This window comes from Cuculus canorus, chromosome 1, assembly GCF_017976375.1.
Source record: "Cuculus canorus isolate bCucCan1 chromosome 1, bCucCan1.pri, whole genome shotgun sequence".
Classification (NCBI taxonomy): domain Eukaryota; kingdom Metazoa; phylum Chordata; class Aves; order Cuculiformes; family Cuculidae; genus Cuculus; species Cuculus canorus.
In genome coordinates, this window is record NC_071401.1 from 9,327,489 (window position 1) to 9,339,863 (window position 12,375).

Genomic DNA, 12,375 nt, shown 5'->3' on the forward strand with positions numbered 1-12,375 from the left:
TGTACCTGTTTAGGTAAGTAAGAAGAATTGGTCTGGAAGACACAGCACCCCTAAACCTATCTGATTTAGGAATTTCTTCCGGAGAATCATAGAATGGGTTGGTTTGGAAGGGACCTTAAAGATCACATAGTTCCAACCCCCCTGCCATGGGCAGGGACACCTCCCACTAGATCAGGCACCCCATCCAACCCATCCAACCTGGCCTTGAGCACTTCCAGGGATGGGGCATCCACAACTTCCCTGGGCAACCTGTGCCAGTGCCTCACCACCCTCATCGTGAAGAATTTCTTCCTAAAGTCTAGATTAAATCTTGCCCTCTCCAATTTATAGCCATTCCCCCTCATCCTATCACTACATGCTCTTGTAATAAATCCTTCCCCAGCTTACTTGTATGGTCCCTTCAGGTACTGGAAGGTCGCTATAAGGTCTCCTTGAAGCCTTCTCTTCTCCAGGCTAAACAACACCAACTCTCCCAGCCTGTCAACGAACCACTTCCATGTCCCCTGCTCCAGCAAGGAAGAACTCCCTGGGCAATGGCAGTGCCCTGGGGCCCCAGCTGGGCTCCCAGCCCACTCAGGCAAGCAACCCACACCTATGGAGAATGGATACCATTGTGGAGAGCCCACTGCAGAGGACCAGCAGTGACAGCTCCTCCAGCTCCAGCAGTCCCAGCTCCCAGCCCTGCTCCCAGGGCTGGTCCCAGCCCGGCTCCCAGGCTGACTCCAACAAGCGCAGCAGGGTCAGAGGGAATGCCAAGCCTGAAACGTCCCCTGTGCTCTCCCATGAGCCTGCCAAGGTAAACCAGGAAGACAAGAGGGATGTGAAATGACTGAGCTGACCTGCTGACCTGACAGCCTTAGCCAAAGAGTTGAGGGAGCTGGGCATGAAAGAAACCAAAGAAGCTACAAAGACAAATCTTTCCACTATCTCTTAATCAAAGCCAGGATCTAAGGAATGTTTACGTGACTTGATAAGCTATGAACTAGAAAATCAAGCAAGATATAGAATATTGAGCAGTGTGACTTTGGGGGGTGAGGGAGAGACATCCAAAAGGAACATCACTATAAAGAGGAACTGAAAACAATTCAATACAGTGAGATTTCTTTCAATACATATAGCCAACGCAGAATCTAATGGATTATATTTTAAAAACACCTACACTTTGTTTATATATCTCTAATGAAATGATACTGATGAAACACTGTTTTTCACTACATATGCGTGCAGAAAAAAGAATCACTAGAATTGCTTCTTAGTTCTCACTGTACACCACCCTGGCCACACTTAATCTTGGCAACAAAAATAAGAGTATCTGGCAGAAAAAAAAATAAATGTTATCAATTTCATCCTATATTCTGTAATATGAATAGTATATAAAAGTATTTCCACTCCTTATTTAATGTGTATGAAATAGCAAAAAGGTATTTCTAAAACCTTTCTCTCCCTAAATTCATTCAGCAATAAACATATGACACACACACAGACAACCCCTGCCTCGACATGAACACTAAATACCTGTTCTCAAGTAATGCCATTACGTCAGGTAGAAATTAGAGAATTGGCACTGACATGAAGTGTGTTAGGACATGTTTAAAACGTGCTCTAAGCTTCATATGTAAACTATTCATTTGCAGAACAAAATCAACTAATCTCGTTTATTTTCCAAATATGATACTTTGGCAGAATATAATCTAATTTACAGATTTATAGTATTACAGTGAATAAATGTGTGAATCCGCTAAAATTTTAAATGGAAAAAAAACCCTTTCCTGTTTATAAGAACATCACTTTTCATTTTGACAGAGTGTTTTAACTGGAATGAATTACTATCCACAGAAATAGCTGGGCAGGGAATTCATAATTGGCTACTTACTTAGTCAATTGGTTACTTTGAGTGTGCAGTAAGGACTGTCTGTGAAAATGAAATCCAGCACAATAATGAAACAACAAATTAGGCATGTCACATCTTAATAAACAATGATGTCTAATTATAGAAGACTCTGTACTTACTTGCCAAGTGCAAAACACTCCATCTTAACAGTAGATCCCCTTGCAGCTGTAACTGTATAAGGAAAATGGACTTCAATTTTAGGTTCATATTCTCCCATCACACCTGGAAAATAAGGAATATTTGAAATATAGAACATCATTAGTTTTCCATTTGTTGAGATTACCACAGAAAACCCCTGCATCTTCCTTTCTGAACCAGTCCAGCTGTAAAGCTACTCATTGATGGAGACAGCTTTGCATGATCTGATATGCCTTGCTCAGGTCCAGTACATATTCTAAAACGCTCTTCAGGGTTACTAGCAACACAACATTGAGCTTAAGAAAAAGGATTTACATTCTTTAACATGGGTTAATATTTATATTTCAAAAGATTAAAGCAGACAATCCATTTTAGAAAGATGAGAATTTTCATAGACCAAAGCTTTGTTTACACGACAGTGACAATTATGACAAATAAATCAACATATCGTGTTGTGATGGACTGAGGACCTTTTAAGCTCAGCAAGAAATACTCAAAGGATGTAGGAGCATTTGTGTATGCAGATACAAATGCAGATATGCACACATACAAAGCTCAGTTATTTCATTTTCAGTGATGCATTTAATTTGGGAGATGATTAATTTCATCAGGACATCACACTTAAGATACAACTAGAAAAAACATTCAGTGATGTGAAAAATGCAAACACTGGAATAATAGAGTTATTTGGAATTGGTTGACAGCTTTGGAGAATCATGAGAGTTAAGGAAATGAGAAATGAGCCGGGAAGGGAGACGCATTCTATAAGGAGAGGTGAAAGGTTTGTATTTGATGCCACTTAGGGGAAATGTCATAGTCAGCAAGGCAGGAGAAAGATATGACTGTAACAGCTGTGTTCAGATAGAGAAGATGGGCTAGTGGGGTAAACAACACTTGGGAACTAAAAGCTAGATTTCACAAAGCAAGACTTTTTGAGATTTTTAGATGAGGATAACCAAATAAACTCTGACTTGTGGATACAGTAAGAAACAGTTTAGTTCAAATCAGTAAAAATCAGACAAAAGTCTCCAAAGAATTCTAGAGCAAGCTTATAGGAAGGAGCAGAGAACAGAAAGAAGATAAAAGAGATAACTTATGCAAGAAAGAGAAAAGAACGGAGCATAAGGGAGAACATGGGAGACACGCAATACAAGATTTGTAGCTGAGAGAAGATCAGACAGCAAAGTTACATGAAAGAAAACCCCACAATCTATTCGAGCAAAACACAATATATAAGGCTGAAATGTTAAAACATGGACTTCTAGTGCTTGAAATATTCGTCCTGGGACTCGGGAGTTTCCAGTCGGCCTGTGCAGGCTTCCTGCTGTTGTCCCACAGGTTCCTGTGGGTTTTATGAGGGAGAAGGTCTAAACATATAGGCATTTAAACATGTCTTTAGGGGCTTAAGTTTGGTTTGAAAAACTAAATGCTTCTGATATGTGCATCAAATAGAAGTTTAAAGCATAAAATGCTTCTTATTCAAACAATGCAATTCCATAAATAAGGTGAATTTACAAGTTGCAGTAATTTCTTTTTTTAAAAAAACATAATTATTCAAGTATTCCATGTACTATTAATAGTGACCCCATTTTTCCTCAAAACTGTGATTAAATGAATGTCTTGATATTGATTTATTAACTTGTGGAGAAATACTGCCACTTGTATGAAAAGGCAAATTCAGACACATTTCTGTCACTAAAGCTTAAAATGTTTGTTTAAAATATTTGTTTTTGTAGAAAAAAGGAAATTAAACTTTGTGTCCTGGATATTAAAATAAAGTCAAGGCATCAACCAAATTGTGGTCAATTAAAATTTTACCTAGCCTAAATTGAAGTAATTTCTAGTCTAATCTGTCATAAAAAAATATATTCCCACTGTCTTGTAATCTGTCAATACATTTCATAATTTAATTACATTTCTTGTGACTTCTTTTACTGTTTTCTAGATATTTGTGATTTATGTATACCAGTTACTGATTCATCTCAGTTGAGTCATTCATGATTTTATAAGATATGCGTCATATCCCCTTTAGCTGTGTCTTTTACACACTGAAAACTCATAGATAATTAACCCTTCCTTTAATTAATGAATCTTTAATAAACTTGTGATCATTCCTAGTGCCCAAGTTGCATCACTGTTTCAAACTCCATTCTGTCATTTTAAAATGAGAAGATTAGAACAGCACAGTAATATTGAAGCTGTGGATCTTTCAGTCATTGTTTTTATGGGTTTTTTTTTGGTTCTGCCCTATTGATTGAGCTGGTATTCATCCACAATGGCACCCTGGTCTCTTTACTGATTAATAATATCTAACAAAAGTATTAGATTTTTAAGTTAAGGTATTACATAAATTTGTACTGGGTGACATTATTTACCACGTATCCACTCTATTATCATGATATACTTTTGCAGCTCTTCACAATTAGTGTTAATTTTAACTATCCTTAATAATTTCGTATTAACAAGCTTTTCTACATCTGCGTTGATTTCCTTTCCAGATGGTTTATGTGTTGAATTGTGATGCCCTAGAAAAAATTCCCTAGCTTCACTGACAAACTCACCGTTCCTCAAACTGATCAGACATTCCTAAAACAGGTGGATTTTTTAATCTGTTTTTAATTCAAAAGAGAGCTGTCCTTCAACATCTCTGAGAATTTCATTTTTTGCCAATCTTTGAAGAGTGACCTGCTCAAGAGCTATTTGAAATTAAAGTACCAAGTGCTACCTTGACCACTCCTATTCTTATTCTACTTGACTCTTCGGGAAAGTTGTATAAAGTTTGAAGCATGAATTCCCACTTTAAAAGCTGTATTCATAGTACATGACTGTATGGTATTGTGATAAATAGTCCTACTAATTGTATGTTTTGAATATGTTTTCTATCAAAACACTTGATATGGAAGTCATAATTACTGGTCTGTAGTTTCTCAGATGTTCCTAGGTGTTTCCCTTCTTTAAAAAAGAAACTTTTCTACCTCAATTCCATCTAGGATTGAGCCCAGTGAAGGAAAACATAATATCCCGTTTCCTTCCACATAGAAGTTTGGCATTGGGTATTTGTAACCAATATTTCTTCTAAAATTTCTTCTACTGAAACTTCAATTACAAGAACTACAATCATGATAGAAGAAACCCCCTAAGTTCCCTTGTAGTGAACACTACTGAAAATATTTCAATTAGATTTTATCATGAAACCTTAGAGTCCTGAGGTGTTTCTTTTAAACTTCTGGAATCTATTGACTGTGCATATTCACTATCAGGTTTTGTAATTCAATGAATTAAAAAAAGGAAATTTTTTGGTTTTGTATAAGACTTTGTTCCTGAAGATCATTGTGTTGAACTATAATATCCTATTAAGCATTTGCTTTTTTTAGCCCTTAAAAAAATGCAACTTAAAATGGGATTAGATTATTCTCCCCTTAAAATAATGCAGTATTTATAAACACATCTGAGGGACAATATTATCTTTTGGATCTTATGTTTTTAACTTACAGTAACTCCCTTTGGTGGGTACAATTTGACCAAGTATTGAATGCTCTTTGTAAGTCATGACATCATTTCATACTCCTATTGAAACGCTGATCTACTAATGCTTTTGCCCCATATCCTGTTCTTCTGGGTTACTGTTACAGCAGCAAGCAACATGCCCGCAGCTACTGTCAGAAAAATGCATAAAAATTACTGAGAAATTGCTTGGTGTCTCTATAAAAATTAGGAAACAAAAGTCTATTATTGCAAAGGGATATTTTTCATACTTATTATTTATGATCTTTCAGACCAAAGAGACCATTACAGTTGTATAGACATCCAGGGAATTATCAAGGCCTTACCTTCCCATGTTACATTATAATTGTTTTTCTATGGCTGTTGTACCTCCAGGCTTATTATCTTTCCCAGTTTCAGTTTTGGTCATTATGAGTCAGTAATGGTCAAACAACCACCATTTGCATTTTGATTAAGTTTTTTGTCCATTTGTATTAGGTGCTAAAAGGAATCTGAACTTTCAAGAAATATCAAGGTCTTGAGTTACGCACATTAGAATCAATCTCTCTCAGACTTTTACACATGGCTTTCTTTCAGAGGTTCGGTTAAGGCCATAAAATGTTCTCTCAGTCATCTTTCATTTCCAGTTATCAAACATAAAATACAACATTAAATAAAATTGATCAGCACAGAACAAAAACATAATATACAATTTTCAAGCAGCTAACAAATCACAGAGCTCCCATGGTCTGAGCGCTAGAGAGGAATGGGGAACTGATCTCAATGTTCCTGTGCTCTGCCTTCCCATGAAAACTGGGTCTTTGCTGGCCCGGTGAAGATGAACTGAAATGAAACACTAATAACTCTTCTTTTATACCTCTGATTCCTGAAAAAGGCACCAGTTCACATGACTGAACATAACCCAGAACTAAGCACAGTTTGAACTTGTTGGAATTAATGGCTTGTAAGTCACACAGGCAGAAATGGACCTTGTTATTTATAGAAGTGATGATTTCCCTTCTTCAGATAATATTTATAACAACGCAATTATCATAAAGCAATTATTATATATTCTCCAAGTCAAGTAAGTAAAAATCCTAATAAAGTAAGGCTTAATTTTAATAAGTGGGTTTTTTTTAACAAGCTGTTCCTCTGACTTGCTGCAAATCTGTGACTTGAGTTCAAATAAATCTCCATTACCCAAATTGTCCTATGAACCCTTAGCTACACTGTTGTTTGCATTTTAATTTTCCATTAGAAAATAGAGATGACACAATTCACTAAATCACAATAATGTCATAAACACAGATTGTGAGGTTCTCACCACAGAAATCGATGTAATAGAATTTCAAACTTTTACAGATATTGCCACAGCTACAACTGTTTACATTACCCGATGTGGGCCATTTAATGGAAACGGAGAACGGAATAAAGTAGCAAGATCAGTTTCTGATTGTCAGTTCTTTCTGCTAAGCACAACCGGAAAAGCTACAGGCAGGATACCAGTCATTATTACTTTGAAAAGGACTGCTCTGCCTCTTCATTTAGCCTGCCGCTCCATGACTTTTACAACCCCAAATGAAGAGTGAAGAAAAATTGTGAGTCTATGACTGTATTCACACAAGAACAGTTTTTGCCTTCATGGGGAAAAAAAAGTCAGACTGCTGACAAATCATGACATATCATCTTACTCCAGCTGTGTAGAGGCTAATGCTTCTGTTCCATTAGTCTTCCAGATATTAACTACCCTCCTGGATCTCCCAGAACATAAACTTCCATGATGGATCCTTAAACCATTTCAGCTAAAATGATTTTGGTTTGTTTCAAACTGTTTAAGTAATAGTGCTTTAACTTACTTCAGAAATGAATTTTGAATGAAATAGGTTACTGGGAATGCTTGAATAAGTGTTCGATAAGCCTTTAAGAGAGTAGCTAGAAAATAATATAGGATTCTTGGCTAAACATCACCAGAGTGCTAGGGAGAAAATGAAAGCCAAAGATTTCCTATACTCAGTTGAAAGATTAGGAAGAGATTTATACTTGCCGTTATATTATTAGCAAAAGATACAACTCCCTTAGTTTAGTGATTAAGAGTATTTGCCTGAGAGCTTTGGGTGAAGTCCCTGATGTTAATCAGGTGGTGTAGGAAAGTTACAGCCTGGATAGTGCACTAATCACAAAACTATTGGGGATTCTTACAGGACTGGATGTTCCTCTCAATTTCTGGGAAGCTTCCTGAGGAGCAGTGAACTTGTCCTGCTGCATAAGAATTTTCTAATCATTTTATAGATCAGAAATTGAGTTTCTGGCCACATTGTAATGATGATCTATTTCGTGACTATGTATCCAAACCCAAGAAAACTTTTTACTAGGAAACTATGTCAGGAAAGTTCATGTATAACTTCATATCCTATGAACAATCTGTGATGCAAACTAGGATTGGGTCTTTTTGTAATAAATGAATATTTAGTATTTTCCCTGAATACCTGCACAATTAACTGTCTCCAAATATTTATTTGGATGAGAGCCCTGAATACACACGTGTACAATTACAGTAAATTCACAGCACAAACTGAATTAATTAAAATATCATTATGATGTCCACCATTACATCCTGACTGCAGCAGAAATATTGCAAGTGAATCAGAAAGAATTTATTGACTCATCTGTCATTAATCTTAATCTAAATTGAATGACCTGTGCCTGCTATAAGTACCTAAAAATTTACTGTGGGAATGGTTATTTTATGATAACTGTCCACAATATTCCTTCCCCCTAGAGATCTCTTAGCCAAGGTTTGAGCTACAAATTTATCCTTACAGAAGCCCCCAAAATGCTCACATGAAATTGCATTCTGCAATGTGCTGAGCACTATAATACCAACAATGTTTTCATGTTACTCACATGGAAAATCCTATCACAAATCACTGGGTAGAAAGAGATCTTTGCTAGAATCTATCCTAATATGAATGAAAATCTAGAACTCAGTTTCTGTAAAAAAATGTCTTAATGAATACAATATAAGAAGGGAACAAACTCCCTAATTTACAACCAGGGGATAAGATGTTCATGCATTTCTAATTATGGAGGAATAGATGTAGAAGAAGGTCAAATGTAACCAAAACAAGATGTTTAACTAAAGTTTATAGAAAATTTTCCTCTTCCCACTTTAAATACACCTTTATCATAGAATCGTAGAATGGGTTGGATTGGAAGGGACCTTTAAAGATCACCTAATTCCAACCCTCTGCCATGGGCACTGACACCTCCCACTAGACTAGGCTGATTAAGGCCCCATCCAACCCAGCCTTCAACACTTCCAGGGAGGGAGGATCCACAACTTCCTAGAGCAACCTGTGCCAGTGCTCCACCACCCTCATCACAAAGAATTTCTTCCTAATGTCTAATCTAAATCTTCCCTCTTCCAATTTATAACTGTTGCCCCCTCATTCTATCACTACATACCTTTGTAAAGAGTCCCTCTCAGGCTTTCTTGTAGGCTCCTTTCAGGTACTTGGAAGGCTGCTCTAAGTTCTCCTTGAACCCTTTTCTTCTCCAGGCTGAACAACTCCAACTCTCTCAGTCTGTCCTCGTAGGAGAGGTGCTTCAGCCCTCTGATCTTTATATTACATTCCATTTCATTAGTTCAGCAGTTATTCCCTGAAGTCTGTCAGGAAAGCCTTTTCTAAAAATAGGAGTCTATCTTGAAATATTTTTTAAAATAGGCATTTATAGCTAATAAACGTCATGTATGGATGTGATGCATACGTGAGATGCTTATACTTTTCTTAAACAGCAAATATCACTAGAGTACTTAATTTTCAATTGAATATGGTTGTGTTATGACTGAAGTAAAGGAAACTTGGGCCAAACCCTAAGGATGCAAAAGCAATGAGGTAAGCTTAGAATAAGCAAAGAGATACCAGTTCTTCAAATGAGAGGCCAAAATTTTTAGTTTACAGTTTGGGCTGCAGAGATCTCTGTTCACTTGTCTGGAAGCATCAGGCAGTAACTATGACCAAGATTATTGTCTTTCTTTATGTAAAGAAGTCTTTAGCGTACCATAACCTAGATTTCAGTCTGTCACAATTCTCGCATATGTGTCATTTATCATGTAAGATTTACTGAACCCAGCATATATGACACTGGATGAAACCAAACTTCATCTTTTCAAAATTCAGTCAAATGAGGGCATCTGTTGTATAGAAAATTGATAACCTGAACATTTTCACTGACTACGCATCTAGACAATTTTTCACACAGATCAAGAAAAGTCAGGATTCCATTACACTAGACAATATGCCATCTTGCTTGAGAGGCCTAATAATATGAGTCATCAAAATCCAAAAGAACTATCATTGCTTTTTTTGTTGCACCCTTTTGTTTTTGACAGAGCAGGAACTTGTCCTGAACTTGGCACAAGAAATCTGTGACAGATTTCCTGTAGGCATTGCTGGGCAATGCTTATTGTTCCTCCTTTCCAACTGCCTGCTGTTCATCCAGGTCAGGCTCAAAAAAAGCTATTCAGAAACCTGGAAAATATTATTTAATGTAAATGGTTAGGAGGATCTACTTTTCATGGGGTTTCTAATTGTCTTCCTGATGGCATGTTCACAGTTCTCAAAGAACTTCACTTTTCCTACAGTAAGTGACATAATTGTTTATAATTCAAATATGATTTTTTCCTCCTGCTTTTATTTTTTAGTAACCTGCACTGTTTTAACAGGATGAAAATTTCATTTGATTCTGATCAATTAGGAACTGATCAGAAGTAGCGTTGCTTTAATACTCATTGTCATCTAATTAACTGGAAAGAGCTTCCTAAATGAGAAATGTTTTTGCAGTTGAGACTCCTCATATAACCATGCAAATACAAGTATCTATTATTTCCTCCATAAGAAAGAACAAACTAACACTAATAATTCTCCTTCACTAGCAACAGCTGTTGAAATAGCCATATTTAGACCCAATAGCAACAAGTCATCCTTGTTATAAACTTACTGCAGTCCTAACCTCAAGCAAAATTTCTGCTGTTCACAATCAAATTATTTCGCTACATTGACAGGAACACCAAACTGACAAGTTGTTCTTATGTCAACATTATGTCAGTCTCTGTGATCACAAAGCAAGCAACCACTTGTGAATTTGTGTCTAAGATCCTGAAACAGCAAGATACATAACATTAAGTGTGATTATTCTTAATAAGCTGAAACTGTTCACAACTCTGAAGGTAATTTTCACTATCAGTTTGCACAAATATTAGTTTAGTCACTGTTAATTGCAATATTACACTTCTGTCTGAAATTTTAATACCTACAGTTTAATGCAACATCATTCCTAATCCTGATTTGAATTTAGAGGAACACTTTTTCTCCAGTTCATTTATTTTATACTTTGTATACTCTGTATATGGATCAGTTAACTTTCCTTTGTGTAATAGATTCATAAATCATCAGGAGGAGAAGCAAAACAAGAAAACACGTGTGCAGAAGATGTGCAAGATGGTACATGTCTAGAATCTTAAATTAGCTATTTAGAAAAAGAAACATCTCCATTTCTAGAGGACAGTGTTTCATTAAACTAGTGGAGAAATTTAACAATTAAAGCTTCTTGAATGAAGTTATCCTAACAGAACTCAAAATAAACTAAACTCAAAGGAAAGAAAAAAGGTGTAAGAATTCTTGTTCTACATTGAAAGCTAAAACTTAATCTTTTTGAAACCTTCCACAGTTTGCCTCCTGAAATACTCCCTTGGGTTCAATCATTTTCAGTATTGTCAAGGACCATCCCAGAATGGTTTCTCTTTGCTCTTTTTTAGGCTAAATCTTTCAAAAATAGTTCCTCTGAACTTTTACATGCTGTTTGATAATGCACCAGCGCTGTGCTACAATCCCTATAAAACACTATCTAAAGAATTGTTTAGGAGCCCTTTATATAACTTCCTGCCTACCTATAGATTTTCAGTGATAATTTTATGTGGAAGCACCACTGATGTTGACTCTATCGGATTTTCTAAATGGAAAGAAATATTGCTATTTTTGGTTTTGCAGGGAGAGGGGAAAGCAAAACCAACATCACACTTCCTCCCTTCCTCAAGTCCTATTATCCATATATATTTATATGTCCTCATTTTCTTTTGTAGTTAAAATACTAATACGCTGGGTGTTTTTTAATCGTGACTTTCAATCTATTGTTTATGATTTTGCAATGGGATCAAGGCACGAGACCCAGAATAAAGCAGGCAAAACCTGTTTCTTCAAAATACCTGTAATCCAACAGTAGGATATACTTTTAGTAGAGAAAAGCAGAGACTGTGGAAAGTCTATTATTTCAAGTTTCATAATGACCCATCATTAAAATATGCCACTATAATTTTAGGGGAGTTACAACATCTTTACTAGATGAGCAATGGCTTTCTGTTAGCACTATCAGTCACTGTATACTGCTTGAGATAAAACTTGATTTTGCCCAGACAGTTTGGCTCTACTGAAAAAAAAATAAAAGTAGAGTTATTCCAGGTTTCAGTTCTAACCTGGAGAATTAAGAGGAATTCCCAGAGTTTCCAGTTAGTCTTGCATAGTTTTTACAGACTTGCACAATTCAGCTATGACATGTGACTGGAAACAGCTCATAATTTAAGTTAAAAATGTACATTAATGATCTGGCAATCTAATCCACACACACAAAAAGACAGCCTCCAGGGTCAGAAACTCAAAAAAATCTGGCAAGATTAAGTCACAATTAGATAAATATTTTCAACTTCCATTACAATCCAGGTATGCTTCATGTCTCCTAGAATTCAGCTTCCTATGGATAAATACATTAAAAGAAAACTAGTAATGCAAGTAGGAAAAAATATCTGA

At 36.2% G+C, this 12,375-nt stretch overlaps 1 protein-coding gene across 2 annotated transcripts in view; it reads right to left on the bottom strand.

Moving 5' to 3' along the window:
- CNTN5 (contactin 5) overlaps window positions 1-12,375 on the bottom strand; it is a 229,500-nt gene that overhangs the window by 148,412 nt on the left and 68,713 nt on the right. For both annotated transcript variants that reach the window (XM_054055996.1, XM_054055995.1), the window contains exon 5: window positions 2,011-2,113. In XM_054055996.1, the coding sequence (XP_053911971.1) occupies window positions 2,011-2,113 (103 nt within the window). The remainder of the gene's footprint in view (window positions 1-2,010; window positions 2,114-12,375) is intronic.